This window comes from Helicoverpa zea, chromosome 13, assembly GCF_022581195.2.
Source record: "Helicoverpa zea isolate HzStark_Cry1AcR chromosome 13, ilHelZeax1.1, whole genome shotgun sequence".
Lineage (NCBI taxonomy): Eukaryota > Metazoa > Arthropoda > Insecta > Lepidoptera > Noctuidae > Helicoverpa > Helicoverpa zea.
In genome coordinates, this window is record NC_061464.1 from 7,524,062 (window position 1) to 7,542,420 (window position 18,359).

Sequence of the window (18,359 nt, forward strand, 5' to 3'; positions counted from 1 at the left end):
GTCTGCTTAAATCTTCCACCAGAAAGCTGGAATGATTCCTTAATAAAAAAAACAAAGATATGAGAGAAAAAAAAATACTTTATTGACTTCTAAAATGACACAGAAACGCCAATACATTATTTACATGAAAGTATTAAACCAGATCAATAGTGAATTCAACAACTACGATACTTTTGTAATACACAAACGACTGTTTAAACCTTTATCACGTGACTTTAAAACTACGGAGAAAGATCTCAAATCGACATTTTATCTATTACCATTATTCTATTGATTTGACAATACACTTAGTTTTTAAAACTTAGATTATTTAAAAATCACTATTATATAGCTTTATATGAAAGATAAATCCGATTTACCAGATATAATAGTATCATAATGATAGATTATTTCTATTCTGAATTCGTAAAATTGAAATACACTTTGAATATGAATCCTTCGATCGCTAATATCGCCTAACAATGGCTTATTGTAACGCGCTATAAAATTCAATAGGTTACACTTATTTCACATTTTTTAAATAATATACCTATGGGGTAAAAGTTCATTTAAAATTTATCTACAGACAATTAATTTGAAACTAGTAAAGTACAATTTACTAAAGGTACCGTAAGCAACAAAAGTGCTGCACAAAAATAACTAAAAATGTTCCTACTGAACATACAAGTTAATGATTTCCACATAAAAATCTTCATCTTAACATTGCCAATACATTAGCTATTGATCACATTCATACTGAGACTTGCACCATTTAACCAGAAAAATAACCAAACCATTTTCGGTTGTCAAATCGCCGATGTGACCAATGGTCGGCAAGTCGGTTTGATCATTATAGTTAAATGGTACAATTCACCACATTTAGACATAAACCAGATAAACGCCAAAAAATAAAAACATTTTGAGATAAAATACTAACAACTATATACAATATACACTCGTTTAAAATAACATAATTGCGATATTTCGCTGTTTCGCTAAACGAAAAACTTATCAGTCTTATTATTTACAAAGCTTTTCATTATTTACTACATCTTACTTAGTAAGGAACTTATCTAAATTCTATGATATCATATCAGTAGGAAAAGGTAGTACTATCAACCAATGATATTTATGATCCACCACATAATAAGCAAATTTTCAGTGACACTCACTGTAAGCACTGTAGGAAAGTCTTTCATCAAATAGGTACATTACATTGGTCGGTAGTACATAAACATATTCATGTGAATTTGTGATCAAAGTAAATTATTTTACGCTCTATTTCTTTGTGCAAAATATAAAAAGATTGTTTTACTGCCTAATTGTTGGACGTTGGGAAAGGTGAGACAATTGCAAACTATTATATAACCAATCAGAGTTATAAATAATAAATGTAAGGGCGGGATTTACTTTGCTCAACATAATTTATATTGCTAAACACTATAATTGGATGACAACACCTTATTTTATATTTTAGTGATTTTAACAGAATTTAATGAAGAGCCACTAATATATAATATAACACTTGATTATAATAGAAAATTGAGATAGTAGCTGTAATCAATTTTTATTAAACCAACTTTTAAAATTACATTAAGCGAGTTATTACAATACAAAAATAATTGATTATAACCGTGCCTCATTACCATTTAAAGTATTTTTTTTATTTTTTATTTAACATTTGAGCAAATAATAATGATTGAATAAACACATGTTTTGAAGCGAACATGGTATTATTAGACATTTATTTAGTTTCGAAAATATATGTTTACAAGAGCAATAACTACTGTAAAACACCGAGAGACTTAAAATTATGCTACAATCTGCACAGTAAGTATATAAGTTTCACATATATTGGGTGATTATATTGCTCAACCGGACAAAAAACTATTCTGTCCTTTGCCAGATTTTATTATTACCATGCATGCTTATATCAACATCAGACATTGAGATTAAAGATAGCTGGATTTGCTACACAATAGATAATTTGGATTCTACATACTTCTACTATGTATCCAGAAAGTTAACATCAGGTTCGCCAAGATATTTCGGCGATACTGCAAGAGCGCTTTCACATTACCGGATTTTCGGCGCGATAATCCGTTCGGTTATACGAGCGACGACTATTTGAAGAAAAATCGAGCGTATAATATACGAGCGATACATTCGAACAACAACACACAACTTACAACTGGAGGAGCACAAATCTTCAAATAGCTTTTTATAATAATGCTTGTAATTTGTATCCTTTGTTGGAGTTCCTTTTTCAATAAAATAAAATAGTATGAATATGCAAATATTCTTTTTTGATAAAGGCCGTATATAGAAAAAAAGTTGGTAGCCGGTCCACTTGCACTTATCGAATCTGGTCCATTCTATAACAGTTACATTTGCTTTACGTTGCTTCAGTCTGCTTGCTTTATGTAACTGTTGCCAGAATAGACCAGCGTCGATAAGCGCGGGTAGGTGGCGTCGGCTACCAGGCGCCCGATCCTCCTAATTTTGCTTAAGCGACATACGATTCACATTCGACTGAGATAAAATCACGACTCAATTACGATTGAAGCGTATGTGGCATTCGGCAATTTTTTCTTTAAAATAAACGTTTTTATCCTTTTCTGTCATTTAATAATTAATTATTTTGTCTGCAAAAGATTTACGATCGTAATATGATTGTAGCGCAAACTACCGTATAGACCAAAATCACCAAAATAGCAGACCAATCGAATGTCGTTGGAATACGATTGGTCTTATATTAGTAGCAGTATGCCCGATATGGTTAAAGCTGCTATTGCGATTCAATTTCTATTCAATTTTGACATTATTAACTTAGGAGAATCGGGCCCCAGATTTCTTTCTGTATCCGACCAAATATAATGTTGTTATTTACTCGAGTTGTGTATCTGTGCGTGGGGTGTGGACCTCGATCGCGAAGAACGCGTCGAAGTTGAACTCCGATCATTTGTCCCACAGGCCAGCCTCCTTCATCTTAGTATGGAAGTACTTCTCTAAAGTGTTCGCGCATCTGATGGGAACAAAAATAGAGTTGCATTAGGAATAATATACTAAACCATTCTCCTAAGTTTGAGAAATACTATTCTGAAAAATGGCATCAAAATCAGTACAACAAATATGAGATAATCGCATGAGATAAACGTATATACACCTTAGTCTGAGAACCTGCTGTGTCCTGAAGTCGGTTAAAAATAAGAGTTATTTGATAAATATTTCAATTACTCGACGGAAAATAGATAAGTTTTATTAAGTATTATATTCCCCATTCAGGGTCAATTTTACCGATAGTCGATTATATAATCAGATATTTCAGCGATAACTTTTTTTGCAATGAATCTAGGACTTTCATGAAACCTACTTCTCGTCCATCCTTATTTTGAAAACAGTATTTTCTCGGCACGGGAAGAAGTCCTAAGGTCAAATAAATAATCAAATTATATACTGATGATTGTGTTTTACCTGTAATAATCAGTATCAGGCGAGTTGTAGAGGCGACAGTTGGTGAATATCCTGGTCATGTCGGCTATGAACAGTCGCTTGGACACGTAGTACCGCGCCTTCAGACGCTCGCCCATTGTGCGCAGATCTGAAACATAACGTGAAGAATTAAAGTTCAAGTGAAAAGTGAAATAAATTATTACAATAGATAACATGTATAGTTAATAAGCTAGAAATAACAAGTTGAAATTATTATAAAATTATTTATTTTCTTATAGAAAATGTCATGCAGATAGCAAAAGGACAGCATGGAATGAAAAATTATAATTTCAGAAGCTAATTCAAGATTCTTTTTTGCTAATAATATTTTTGTTTGTTAATTATTCGTATGAATTTTAATATTAAAATTGTATTTATAAGCCGAGTTACTTACCCATGGGATATTTGATGTGATCATAATAATCTGGTACTTCAGATTTGTCCACTGGCTTCAAGAACGGCCAAGCGGCTGCGTGGTTCTTTACCTAATAATATAAAAAATCTTATTATAATTATTCAATTATTTTATACATAAAAAACCATTAGTTACACTAAAATTCGAGAATGGCTAAAGTGATTTTGATTTTAAAATGTTTGCAGAGGTCCAGGGAATGTTTAATGAGAAGTGGTACAAAATTAGTTGGGTCAACTACCAATAAATAAATAGAGTGTGCCTTGCAACTGGAGAGTAAGTAAGTTGTGTGTGTTTGTAAAAGTTGATGTCGTTCTGAAACTTAATTGGTCACAAAAACCATCATAAGTCTTCCATTTATGCAACATGTCAAAATGTCAATGTCATGTGAAATCAAGAATTGTTTTTTCTACTAATCTTTCGCGATGACAACAAGTTTGGAGAGAAGTATGTAAAGTAGAGCCGTATGTAAGAAGTTACCGCATGCAGTATGTTCCTGAGGCTGGCGGGGTCGGGCTCCTGCTCGGGCTCGGCGTGGCGCGGGGCGGAGCGCCAGCCCGTGTCGCGCAGCCCCGGGATGCACTCCATGGGGATGCTGCGGACCTAAGGGCGAGATTTAAAAATATTTGTTAGTTAAATTAATAAAATTCTGGTTGATTTAGATATCCTTCGCATCGTCGCCCTCTATAATAATCGGGAATGTTTTGACAAAAAGGCCTTCAACACTATAACATATTCAGCCCCGGATCTAGGGGGGGGCAAGCCGGGGCCCATGCCCCGGGCGGCAAATTCAGGGGGCGGCAAAATCAGGCGGCTGCCTGATTTTAAATCCTACATCACAGATTACCATAATAGTTACCTACAGGGCCGTCTTAACCTATGGTGCAGGGTGTGCGAATAACCCGGGCGCCTCGGTCTCAGGGGGCGCCACGGGACGCCCCACCACCAGAAAATTTCGATGAAATTACACCCGTTTGATAAGGAAGTTCCATTGTATCTGACAAGCAAAGTTTCAAAAAAAGTCGCCTTCGCTATGTTTAATTGATCATTTTGATTATTTTTCATAACATCCTCCAAATAAGTGAAAAAATTCTCGCTCGCTACGCTCGCGGTTAAATTACCGTTTCTGTACTGTTTTTCTAATGGTTTATTATTTTTACGCACCCAATCAACGAACACAAATAGCACTCGCTCTAATCACGGTTTCTTTTTAATTGTACATGATTCCCAGTTTAATTTGTGAGTTTCAAACAAATAACTTAAAGAAGTTCGCGCTCGCTGCGCTCGCGGCTACTTGTTGCTTGACAATGTAGGTACTTTTGTGTCGTAGACTCAAAAAATGTAGCGCTCGCGGCTACTTGTTGCTTGACAATGTAGGTACTTTTGTGTCGTAGACTCAAAAAATGTAGCGCTCGCGGCTACTTGTTGCTTGACAATGTAGGTACTTTTGTGTACTCAAAAAATTTCGCGCTCGCTTCGCTCGCGCAATATTACACAGGCATTGTCTTATTGGCTTCATTAGTCTAATCCGCGCTATCTTACCTTTTATAAGTCAAATGTAGCAAAAAAATATATTTATGGAGTCCTCAAAAACAAAAAAGTTTGCGCTTCCGACTGCTTGCTACTACTACAGCGCTTTTTACCTACTTATTAACTTTTTGTGTACATTAATCTGTCTAGAGTAGCGGCTTTAGGGTAGGGCGCGGTAGGGCGACGGCCCAGGGCGCCGGACATAAGGGGCGCCGCAGGCGCCCCCAACCTATCCTTGATCAGAATTTTACTCCTATTTTTGTTTTAAATTTCATCAAAGATCGCAGCTTACAAGAACTGTATCCAAATGTATGGATAGCATCAGGGCCGCCTTAACCTATGGTGCAGGGTGTGCGAATAACCCGGGCGCCGCGGGCTCAGGGGCGCCGCGGTACACTCCTGGACCAAGAAATTTCAATTAAATTAATGTATTGTCATACAATGCCGCGCGCGTTAGATACACTACTTTAATGTCCCAATACTCAAAAAAATTCGCGCTCCCTTCGCTCGCGGCTTCTTCACTTCACAGTCGCCTTTTATTTTATATGTTAAGGACTTTTAGTGATCCAAATCTCAAAAAAGCTTTTTCGGGCTTGCTTCACTTTATAGTTGTTTTTATTTTTGAATTTTTTTTTGTCTACCCTAGCAAAAAGGTAGCGTCGTTTTTAAGTCCTTTTATTAATAAGAAAGTAACTTCTAGTTTTTATTTATGGTACTACTTTAAGTCCCAAAATTTTAATTCATAGGCGCCAACACCAACAAAGAGTTATCTACGTTTTCGCTACATTTTAAGTCATTTTTGTTTTGAGTTCTAAAATATAACAAAAAATTTCGCGCTCGCTTCGCTCGCGCAATCACAACCTGTGTTCCCGTGTTTTTGCATTCACCAACCAGCAATAACTTATGTACGATTGGGTTACATTTTTGGTAATTTTTGCTTTGACTTGTTAACTATAAAAAAAAATTCGCGCTCGCTTCGCTCGCGCAATCGGTAACTACACATGTTTCTGTTTTTCGTATGGGTTTGAATTGCAGTTGGGGGCGCCGTAGAAATCTCGCCCAGGGCGCTAGTAGAGTTAAAGCCGGCACTGTCTATCTCGACTTCATAACTTAAACCTGGCGAACAGTTTGAGCCTACAATGATTTGGACACATTTTTTTAAGTCCTTTACCTACCAAAAAAGTGACTTTCGTTGGTGAAAATAAACATAAGTACGTAGGTAGGCGGGGCGGCATTTTTCAGTTTTTGCCCCGCCTAAAAAAAATTGAAGATCCGGGGCTGAACATATTGCGCTTGAGATTATAGGTTACTAGGGACCCGTCCCGGCTTCGCACGGGATAACAGTATTTCCCCATATGTAATGTATGTTATCCCTACTAATATTATAAATGCGAAAGTAACTCCGTCTGTTACGCTTTGACTTCTAAACCACAGAACTGATTGTAATAAAATTTGGTATAGAGATAGAGTTGACATTGAGAAAGAACATAGGATAGTTTTTATCCCGGACTTTTGAAGAGTTCTCTTGGAAACGCGATATAACCGAACTTGACGCGAGCAAAGCCGCGGGCGGAATCTGGTTGTACATATAAACCTTCCTCTTTAATCACTCTATCTATAAAAAAATCGCATGAAAATCAGTTGCCTATAACGGGAAATAGGGATATAGTCTTGTTTTATATTATGTAGTGATATTGCCTATACTTATATTATACTTTGTAATTATGGTGAAAGGCATGAAAAGCAAAAGTTAATAGTTTAATTAATGTATTACTTACGCCTTCTTTGAAACATGTTAACCCAGGATGAATTTTTCTAACGTCTTTTTGTCGCATATCAATCAACTTTTTGACAATCTGAAAACGAATTTATAGTATTAGAAAAATATATTTACGATAACAGTAGATTCACTTTAGTTGAAGTAATTTTGTATATTTCTTAAACAAAAAATCTCATATTTAGGTGTGATCACCCCGTAAGTGAAACCAAACCATAACCAGTCAAATTGGCTATTTGAAAACTGAGCATGTTTCAGTTATTATTATAATTCATCCGGTGTGACTCGGGCCTTAGTTTCCTCACAAAGATTTAAATAATTATACTTTTACTGTCGTACCACAAAAACTTTTAAACGTCTGTTGAATACTTGTCTAAAAAAATTCAGATGATGACGTTAAAATAAGATCCGTTTTGCAGCCACACTTTTTTAAGACAAGTATTGAAGATATGTTTAAGTTTTTGTAGTAAGGCAGTTTATTTTATTTATGAACTAGCGACCCGCCCCAGCTTCGCGCGGGATAACAGTATTTCTTCACTATTTAATGGGTGTTATTATACATATAAACCTTCCTCTTGAAACAGTCTATCTGATAAAAAAACCGCATGTAAATCGGTTGCGTAGTTTTGAAGATTTAAGCGTACAAAGGGACATAGGGACAGAAAAAGCGACTTTGTTTTATAGTATGTAGTGATATACCTCCTTCTGCCTGCGTATGACGCTGGTGAACATGGTGTAGACGATGCGCGGGTTGAGCTCGCAGTGCATGAGCGTGGCGCCCTCGTAGTCCTTGATGTAGCCCTGGTACATCGCCCGCGGCAGCTTGATGTCCTTGCTGAAGCCCTGCTTCTTGAAGTACCCTGCCGAGCGAGGAGAACAGTTTGGTTTTTTTCATCTACTACACTTATAGTTATCGGCACGAATCTTGAGCTCTGTCCTACATCTGCGCAGAAGTGATTTATTAGCAAAGAACCAGTCCCGAGTGACGGCTATGACGCGATGCACTGCGGGCCAATCACCGCTTTAGCCCGCCCCCGCGCCTCACTTCATACCACAAAAGGGACCCAGTAAATTACTTCTGCGCAGGTGAAGGTCAAAGCTCAAGATTCGTGCCGATAACTATATCTTCCATATTTTTTTATCTGCCGCGATCGCACAAATAACATTATTTATAACTACATCGACTTTCAGAAAAGCCATCCATGGTTTCGGCTGTCATCTTCCGCTATATCCATGCAGTTTTTAACTAAAGTTTTCCTCACAACACAAAATTATCGAGTAAATATGTTGAAATATCATTATCAGAGCAAGTATTTAACGAAAAAAATGCATACAAAAAGCTGATGTAATTTTTTTCATTATCATCAGAATAAGGAAATGATGTACTCAACTCAAGAATAACAAAACTTTTCCAAAAAACATTTCTGAGCGGTGTACATTGCTAATTTCAAAAGTGGTCTAATGTGATAAAGGATTCAAATATCATATCAATGAAATACTTTGACCAATTGAAATATATAATCATCGGCAAGGATATTGAGCCCTGACCTTCACCTGCGCAGAAGCGATTTATTGGTTTATTGCTTTATGAGTACAGTGCGCAAAGCGATCCCCACTCTTCCTCCGAGAGCTCACTATCCGTGCCGATAACTATACTTATTCTAAATTGAAGCGAATACTAACCGATGGCGAATTCGTCAGCGAAGGTCAAGAAGTGCAGTATATTGTTGCGGATGTGGTAGTCCTTCAGGTGGTTCATGAGGTGTGTGCCGTAGCCCTTCACCTGCTCGTTGGACGTCACCGCGCAGAACACTATCTCGCTGAAACCCTGAAATGTTCATATTTATATTATATTCTATTCTTAAGATATACATTTTATATGTATACCTACTTATATATTATTATTTAGATATATTTATTTAGACTGAATTTTGTAATATAAGTGTATATTTAGCGTATACACTGGGGCTAATTTAAAGTCCAATTACAAAAATATATGATTTATTTAAGAGCGTGTGTACAAGAGACATGACAGCTAGTGAACGGAGTGAATTACATTGAATGACACAATGGCCGCGGTGACCGGTGAATGGTGTACGAAATACGCTTGGTAAAATATTCTTATTAAGTTGTCGCTTGATGCCAATCAATGCATTTAAATTTATAAGGCGTGAGGCAATAGTCGCAACAATAAGTTACAGCTAAATAATACCAATCAGAAATTAAATAAGTAATAAACATAATTTGTGTTATTTAAGTTCATAAGACATTTTCATTCAAATTATTCATTAGTTAGATAATTCTCAAACTAATATTACCATAATGTCAATTATTTTAAAATTAACATAAAATAATCTTATCTGATCTTTAACAATATATATATTTGAAACATACCTGTGCACTGAATGTCCTGAAGCAAATCCCGCCAATAGGCCTGCCTTCCTTGATGAGAGCTAACGTTTTGTGCTTACTGAAAAAAAACAAGCATTTCTTTAAACCTGCTGTCCATCAATAAAGTAAGATGAGGTGATTATTAGACGATTTTTCAAACGCCACATAAGTTTTACATCATCACTCTCCGAGCCTTTTTCCCAACTATGTTGGGGTCAGCTTCCAGTCTAACCGGATTCAGCTGAGTACCAGTGCTTTACATGGAGCGACTGCCTATCTGACTTCTCAACCCAGTTACCCGGGCAACCCAATACAAGGGGTTAGACTGGGTCAGACTTACTGGCTTCTGACTACCCGTAACGACTGCCAAGGATGTTCATAATAAATTTTACATGAAGAATATGTTTGAAGTTTTGACAGGTTTTGTGTAGAAAATATGTCGAACGGCTGTATTTATTCCTCGGATGGAAGTTAACTGATGATTGAAAAATAGGTTTTGAGGAATATTGAAACTTACGGATCGAAAACTAATTGAGAAATGTACTCCTTGGTCATTTCTGGCAACTGATGAGAAAATACGTTGTGAAGACCTGGAAAAATAAATTCTTATTAAGATGCTAATCATTCATTTTTAGAACTGGATTGTTTCTAAATTACCAGGCTCGAAGTAAGTTTTTTAGCCGATTACAGCATTATTTACCAAATTCTATTATAACATCTGTCACATTAAAAAAAAAATTTCAACAAGCTATTTTAATTGTAAATAAAACATATTCTAATTTCTATTTTTAATTATTAATTCAGATTATCTTTGGGAATCTAGTTTTTTTTAATGTGTTTTGAACCTTATTTTTTTTTGTTTTCTATGTATATACAGCAGTGTTATAAATTAATATACCTATAAGCCACAGCATGGTCTGTTTATTAACAGGTCCGGTGAGTGAGTTGCCAATGACATGGAACTCTATGAGCTTGCGTTGTTCTTCCAACTTGGCCGCCTCGTCGCGGGGAGCTTGCATTTGGAATAAAGCCTGAAATGTACAGTACATAATAATTATATTTATAAATAACTAAAGCCTAATCTCCTTTTTCATGGCGCTGTTTTCAACCTGTTTTGAAAAAAGGTTTTCAACTTGAGAATGTATTTATGTGTATCGTAATGTTGAGGAAATTTAACCATTATATGTTTCAATTGTTAGGTTTTGAAGAGAAATTTGTATCGAAGTTGGATGGAAAAAGACGAAATACTGTTTTAGGAACTGATTTTTGGTTTTTATATCATGTTTTGGTTTAGTGGTTAAGTGGTTTAATATTTAGTTTATTTAAGTTAAATGGCAATAACAATAAACAAATTGAAATTAAATATGTTTGTATTACTTTGCCCAAAAGGTCACGAGCAATATGTATAGTAGTATATATGTGTGTATAGTCAATTTGATTATTTGAATAATTATTATCAAATTGCATTCTCATATTGGGCATTTTTCATTATGACCGGGCATTATGTATACTGCCCAATTTATCTTTTGGTCCATAACATACATATAGTTTGATGAGAAACACCAAAAAGCATATACGTAAATTAAAAAGAGTTGAGAGGAGCGTAGGCGATTTTTTTAGGGATTTTGGGCATTATAAGCGTAAACTGAAAAAAATACTGATCTGCGCAACTGTCCAGAGGACCCTTGCAAACTCTTATCAAACATGACACTAGTTGTTCAGTTCCCAAAAATAACCAGCAGCTTCAGGTCAGTGGTAAGTTTTATAGGAAAATCGTACTTATTACTATTGAGTTAAGGTGCACGACAGTTACCACTGATGTGCGGTCTACCGTACATATATTACAATATATCTGTGTAATCTGCTTACATCAGGTCCGCACATATAGTTAGGGTCGGTGATAGTGGCCACGATGTCGGCGACGGTTCTCTCGCTCACGTCGTCCGCGCTGTCGTCAGCGATACGTCGGCGTTTGGCCGCTGTACCGATTGACGATTCGTTACTACGCTTGCCACCTTCCGTTTTTATTGTACCTGTGAATGTATTAAACAGAAAACGATTAAGTTAAAAATATCATAAACTAGCTGTCATTTGGGGATAGAGTAGGTAGCTTCCTAACAGTGAAACATTTTTTCAAATCTGTTCAAAAGACTAAGGTACAATTTCGGAGCTTTTAGGGCCGTTTATAACTCAACAAATTTTAGGCTATATCCCTCGTATATTCGTATTATTCAAAAAGTCGACTCTTCCGAAAATCAATATCGTTAATGGACTGAAAAGTTGAGTTATTAAATAATCATTCCAAATTAGAGAATCCTCACGGTTTATTTATGTCCTTTCTGAAGCTCTAGGCTCAATGTAGGCTCTAGTCGTTTTGGGCGTGAAAGTTCGACAGACACAAAAATAACTTTAGCATTTATTATATGAGTCAGGATGGTAAAGATCAGGTTCAATCAATGAATAGAGAAACATTTGACGACAAAGAAAACATACTATCACAATTTTATTACGAAACTTACCTGAAGACAGAGTAACTGTAGTGAAACCATCTTTGCTATCGCCTGAAGCTGTAACACGCTCGAACTCGCCTCGTCTACCCGCTGATAACAAATAAACAACATGCTTGGCATAAAAATTATTCATTCTGTTACAATTTTAAATGTAAAAACATCATAAATATTATTGGGTTGTAGTTTTTTACTGAATTTATAAAAAAAAAATGATTGCAAAAACGAATTCGGCGATTAGGTCTGCCTTTTAGTGGTTAAAAATAGATTTCCTCGATAAGTCGGCAATCTATAATTTATCGAAGATTAGGGCGTTCAAAAAAACATACAAACTCAGCTTTATAACACTAGTATAGTTATCGGCACGAATCTTGAGCTCTGACCTACATCTGCGCAGAAGTGATTTATTAGCAAAGAACCAATCCCGAGTGACGGCTATGACGCGATGCACTGCGGGCCAATCACCGCTTTAGCCCGCCCCCGCGCCTCACTTCATACCACAAAAGGGACCCAATAAATTACTTCTGCGCAGGTGAAGGTCAGAGCTCAAGATTCGTGCAGATAACTATATAGTAGATAAATAATATGTTTTTACTCACGGTTCTTATTATCGAATATGGCTTGCAGGTGGTTGGGCGGGATCTGCTTGAACTCGGGATCCCAGATGGGAGAGTTGGCGCTGAATATCTCCTCTTCAAGCAATGCCAGGAACCGCGGGAAATGGGTCAGGACTAGCACCTGTAATTATTGTAATCACATATAAAGATGGTAAAAATAATTACTTTAAAATACTTAAAACCACGCTTGTCATGTAATATCATTAAAACTTAGAGTGTGTTCAAAATTTCATCTTAGTCGAAGACCGGGAAATGTGTCAAATTAAGATTCCAAGATTTTCTTACATACATAGTTACAAGTGAAGCTAATATAAGCGTGTTAATTAAAAAGGTAGATTTGCCAGTACTAATTATCATAATAGTTTGAAATCAGCATTTTTTTCGAATGTTAAGACTTCCCGTTTATGTTAAACCTGCTAAGAAGAAGTGTTGCAACCAATTTCTCAGTCAACACATAATTAAGAGGCATCCTTCGCATTGAAAATGTTACTTTTTAAAAGAGTGTCTTTGGAGTTTCTTGCCGGTTCTTCAACTGCCAACTTTTTGGAACCGTGCAATTACTTTGACGTTTCATAAGAGCCTGCAAAGGCCTATTTGAAATAAAAACAATTTGATTGCTTGATTGAAAAAAAAAAAAAATGATTTACAGAAATTTACAAAAAATTGAAAAGTTGTCTTTATGTGGTTGTTATGTCAAATCTACATTAACGCGGTGTCCTGCGTGAGCGACGAACGCGACGCGACGCGACGTAATGCGACGCGATGCTATACGCGACAAATGTCCTACGTGATTTTGGTCATTACTTCCTAAATCATGGAGAAGTACAGTACAATTTTTGCTTGAAAGCTCATATTTAAAGTACATTCTTTCAAGTTCTTTGTACTAATAAACGATTTATATTGTTTATGTTTTTTGTCCCACAACAATCTTTATTCACGCACTGCGGCGATCAACGCTTCTGAATCGTCGTGGTGTCGCATCTGGTCGCCCTCAAAACAAGTTCGCGTTACGTCGCGTCTCGCCGCAGACTGTCGCATAGGTCGCATGTAAGGCATGCCGTTGAGTTGATCGCGTTCGTCGCGTTCGCAGCATCGCGTCGCGTCGCGTTCGTCGCTCACGTAGGACACCGCGTTAGTAGAGATGGCAGTTACATACATAGTTTAGACGGTTGTGTAGGTAGTTCCTGTGTGTATACAAAAATAAATCTGTAACTTAAATTCATGAAATAATTTTGCTAACGTACCCTCTTCTCAGGCGGCATCCTGTCCCTCTCAGAATGGCACTTGTCCATGAGCTGTCGGCACACAGACTTGAAGACTGCGCGGAGTAACGTCCTCCCGAAGACCAGGGAAGTGTCGTAGTGAGGGAGGGAATCGCAGAACGCGGGCACGTGGCAGAACACTAGCCATCTGGTAGATAGATATACTTTATTAGGTAGGTACACCAAATTTCACATTTTTGTTCTAAGAAATAATTAAAGTAAGTAACATAGTGGTTTTATCTTGTTTTTGGGTGATTTGGGTATCATCACATGGAGATTAATGGAGTCGATTACTATTATTATAGTAATCACCAGATATAGATATAGATTATAGGAGAAAAGTATATTTGTTTTATAAGTACAATTTGTTTTACTTAATTTGACAGGTGACATGAGATTTTTTGGAACATCAATAGCTTTTTACTGCCAATAGGAATATCCGGAGAAATCAATGATTGATACTTAAAAGCGCTAAATGCAAATCGTACCTTGTGTAGTTGATTTGATATGCAGATATGTCTTCAGGATTTGATACTTGCTGAAATTAAATTACAAACAAATATTACATTACAGAGCAAAAAGGCCACAGCGGTTTAAAGCCCCTCTAAATATATGATAAAATATTTAATTATAATAATTTTTCAAATTGGTTTAGTACTTTTGGAGCCTTCAATGTTTTTTATAACATTTCTTTACATACAATTTCTAAACAATAATATTATTAATAATAATTCCCAGCGCCTGGTTGACACTTCCCGGGACCCAAAGGCTGGCTTTTATTTCGCACAGAGGTTGAGCATTGCCATCCAAAGTGGCAAAAAAAAAAAAAAAAAATTCTAAACAAACTTACCAACTTCCTAACGCTGGGCGTCTCAAAGTTCCAATGGTTGAAGCAATGGAGGAACATCTTTGCCAAGTCGTACATGGTTTGCCATTCCCTCTGCGGTAAGGTGTTAAACTTATACAGCACGAAGTTAGTGATGGCCTTTGCTATGGAGGGACGCTCGAAGGGAGGCTGGCCTAGTGGCCCCTCGATGCGGGGGTGGGAACGAGTGAGGATGCATTTGCGGAGTATCTGTGGGGAAAACCTATCATGTAAATATATTTTAAACACAAAAAATTTAAATTGACAAAAAATTTGAAAGAAACAAGTATATTAGTGTGGTGTTTTTTATTGTTGTACTATTCTTTCTTAACAATTGTAAAATAGATTTCTTGTATAGTTGATCATTGACAAAAATATCAATGTTTGCTGGACCTTTTTCACATCATCCATCCTCCGAGCCTTTTTCTCAACTATGTTGGGGTCGGCTTCCAGTCTAACCGGATGTAGCTGAGTACCAGTGCTTTACAAGAAGCGACTGCTCTGCCTGACCTCCTCAACCCAGTTGCCCGGGAAACCCAATACCTCTTTGCCAATACCATTTTTTTTAATTTTTTACCCCTGGACCTTTTTCAAATCTACAATTATCAACAAGTCTTGTTGTTTACAATAATAATAATCAACTAGTCTATTGAATAACCAACAATAGGGTCTTCAAATCTTGGGTCAATTGGTACTAGGTCCAAAATAAAATACTTTACCATATTGTTTTGGCAAAGTATCTTAAAATATAACACTTTCATTTAATGTTTTGATGGAAAAAAATATATTAAATGTTAATAGTTGTTTATTAGAAAGTAGTACAGTCAACACTAATGTACAGTTTACTGTACATAGCTTGATATGAAAAATCAGTGACGTCATATTTCATATTTTCATACAAATTGTAATGTAAAGTTTTACATATGTATACAGTAGGTTAATAAAAGCAGTAATTACCTTAAACAAATAGTAGTAAACCCGCTTGGTATCATGGTCATCCTCCCTGTGCATGGACATGAAGATGTTCTCCACATCGACCACTGCTCCGAGAAGTCGGTTCACCTCCGCCACTGGCAGCCCTTGCAGTTGTGTCACATGTTTCTCTGGAAATGTTTGTTTGTTGTAGTGACTGCTTTTAATTGATCATGAAATTAGGACAAAAGCTTTACAGTAATTAATAGTGAGGGGTCACTGCAGGGGCCCGATTCTGCTAAGTTAATAATGTCAAAATTGAATTGCAATAGCAGTTTTTTTAACCTTGGCGGGCACTCTGCTGCTAATGACATTTCATTGGTTTGCGATTGGTCTGCCGTTTGGTTTATATGGTAGTTTGCAGTATATATCATTTGCAGATGATATGATTCATTATTGAATCACAAAAAAGGATAAAAACGTTTTTTTTTTAAAGACAATTAGCAGAATGCTACATGCGCTTCAATTGTAATTGAGTTGTGATTGAATCTTATTCGGATAGCAATTGTATGTAGCTTTAATGCTGGGTCTATGCTTACAAGCTTACAAGGGCTCTCAATGGAACAGACTCGTATAATTTGCTGTTTGGCCACAAAAGGTTCGCATTGTGACCTTAGAAGACATGCACTATTCTTGCTATGGGACCTGAGCTTACCATGAGTAGTCATGGTAGTCACAAAACAAGCTTATAGCTACAAGAGCTATGGACAGATATTTAGACTAACTTGAAGTTTCACAAATTATTCCAAATATGACTATACATATTCGATGATGTGAAAATATCTCTCTCTACCTCTGTATATGGACCAATGACATAAAATAGCACTTAATCATATGAAACATGCCAAACTTACTGAATTGTAATAAATATTTATTAGAAATACAAACCTAATACATGGGTGCAATTCCGACAAGGATCATTGAAGCTGGCTAGAGGCTGGTTGTCTGCCCGAGGGTTTCCTTTCACGGTCTGCTGAGGAGCCGGAGTCTTCCAGCCATTACATGAGCAGTCTGGTGTCTGACGGACAAATGGATGAGGTAAGATTTCAGTTTTCAGATGTTTAAATGAAGTAAAATTCTGTTGAATTAATTAGAATTAATCACAGCTTGCAATCAATGTTGGATTGTAAAATTGATAAAATACGAGAATTGCAGCAAAAAAGAGGTTGAGGAAGAATATTTTTTGTTTGTGTAAATCATGTGACATGTGTTACTTGTTATTATTACTTCAACAGTGTTTATGCTCATTTATGCAAAATTAATTTAGGTTTTTAGAACATAACAAATCCAGGTCAAATCATTGGTAGTTTTTTTTTGCAACAACAATAAGTATATAAATGTTTTTAAAAATACATTTACTAAATCAGAAATCTAGGACAAAAGGCACTTCAAAATTGTATGTAGAACTTTTCCAGAACAATCGGTTTCAAACAACAAGTTACCTGGCATTCTGAGTAAATAGCGAGTTTGAGTAACTTCTTATTATGCGGCCAGTTGTAGACTTGTTGCTTTCTCTGTTGTATGCGTTGAAGGTTTGACTGTCTGGAGGCCTGGCCTTCACTGCCAGCTGGCGTGGCAGCATTGCTTGAGGACGCATCGTCGGCATTTACACTTGATGTCGCTAAAACATAAGAATTTTAATTACAACTCTGTAAATTGGTATACAATGTTCTAATTAAGTGTATTTTAAGGGGGCTGTAGCTACAGAAAGGTTCTAAAGAGTAAGTTTAGAATCAAAATGTAGAAACCCTGTTCTAAAATTTACAAATCTGTTACCAGAAGCTATTGTAGATAGACGAAGCTTCTACAAGTTGCACACCGTAATTGAACATGAGATATTCGAAAAATTACTATTACTTACCGGCTGTAATTTACTATATAAGAAATTGTTTGTTGTTATTATATAATTGCAAATTGTTTATTTACCTTCGTGCCCGTGTGTTTGCGAAGAATCTGCTTCAGTGCTTGTCATAGCTATGTCCGCAATTTCTTCGTTGAGTTGAGAAGACATAATAAATGCTTCGTGGCTTTATGCCTGCTAAGGCCGTTACGATTTTAACGTTATTTATAGCGAAAACATTGCCACGGATTTCATTTTCACTATTTTATTGATTTTATTTCTCGAAAATCCTAATGTTTGACGTTTGTTATCTGTGAAAGTTTGCGGGCGCGGCGGAACCTTCACAGATAAAAAATGCGATGAAATTTTCGGCCCGGGAATGATGACATAGACTAAAATGGCAGATAAATCGACTAGACTAGTGTCACACCTCTATTATTTGTGACGTCAAGAACGTGTAGCGGGAAAATAAAAGCGCGAGGTTTGAAATAATAAACGTAAAGTATTTTTTATTTTAAGAAATAAAAATGGAAATTGCTTAAGATACTATAAAATAATTACTCTTAACGTTATATATTATTCAAATCCTGTATAGGATTATAATTTAAAGTTAATGAAGAAAAAATGCTGATAAAAATGGAAACTTATCATAATAATTAATCGATTATTAATTATACTTTTCCTAAGCTTTTCATTTATTTTCCTTTGTTCCGAG

The 18,359-nt window shown here is 36.1% G+C and overlaps 1 protein-coding gene across 1 annotated transcript; it reads right to left on the minus strand.

Annotated features, from left to right (window-relative positions):
- Window positions 1–60: 60 nt before the first annotated feature.
- Window positions 61–17,971, minus strand: LOC124635540 (histone acetyltransferase KAT2A). Its single transcript, XM_047171447.1, has 20 exons — window positions 17,731–17,971; window positions 17,247–17,425; window positions 16,693–16,822; window positions 15,790–15,935; window positions 14,818–15,042; window positions 14,456–14,505; window positions 13,950–14,115; window positions 12,688–12,826; window positions 12,101–12,181; window positions 11,451–11,614; window positions 10,480–10,612; window positions 10,099–10,171; window positions 9,585–9,660; window positions 8,874–9,018; window positions 7,890–8,050; window positions 7,192–7,269; window positions 4,364–4,486; window positions 3,866–3,956; window positions 3,454–3,580; window positions 61–3,004 (listed from the first exon to the last, which is right to left on the minus strand). Exons 1-20 carry the CDS (start codon window positions 17,813–17,815, stop codon window positions 2,938–2,940), a joined length of 2,439 nt encoding a protein of 812 aa, XP_047027403.1. The 5' UTR covers window positions 17,816–17,971; the 3' UTR covers window positions 61–2,937.
- Between the last annotated feature and the right edge of the window lie 388 nt (window positions 17,972–18,359).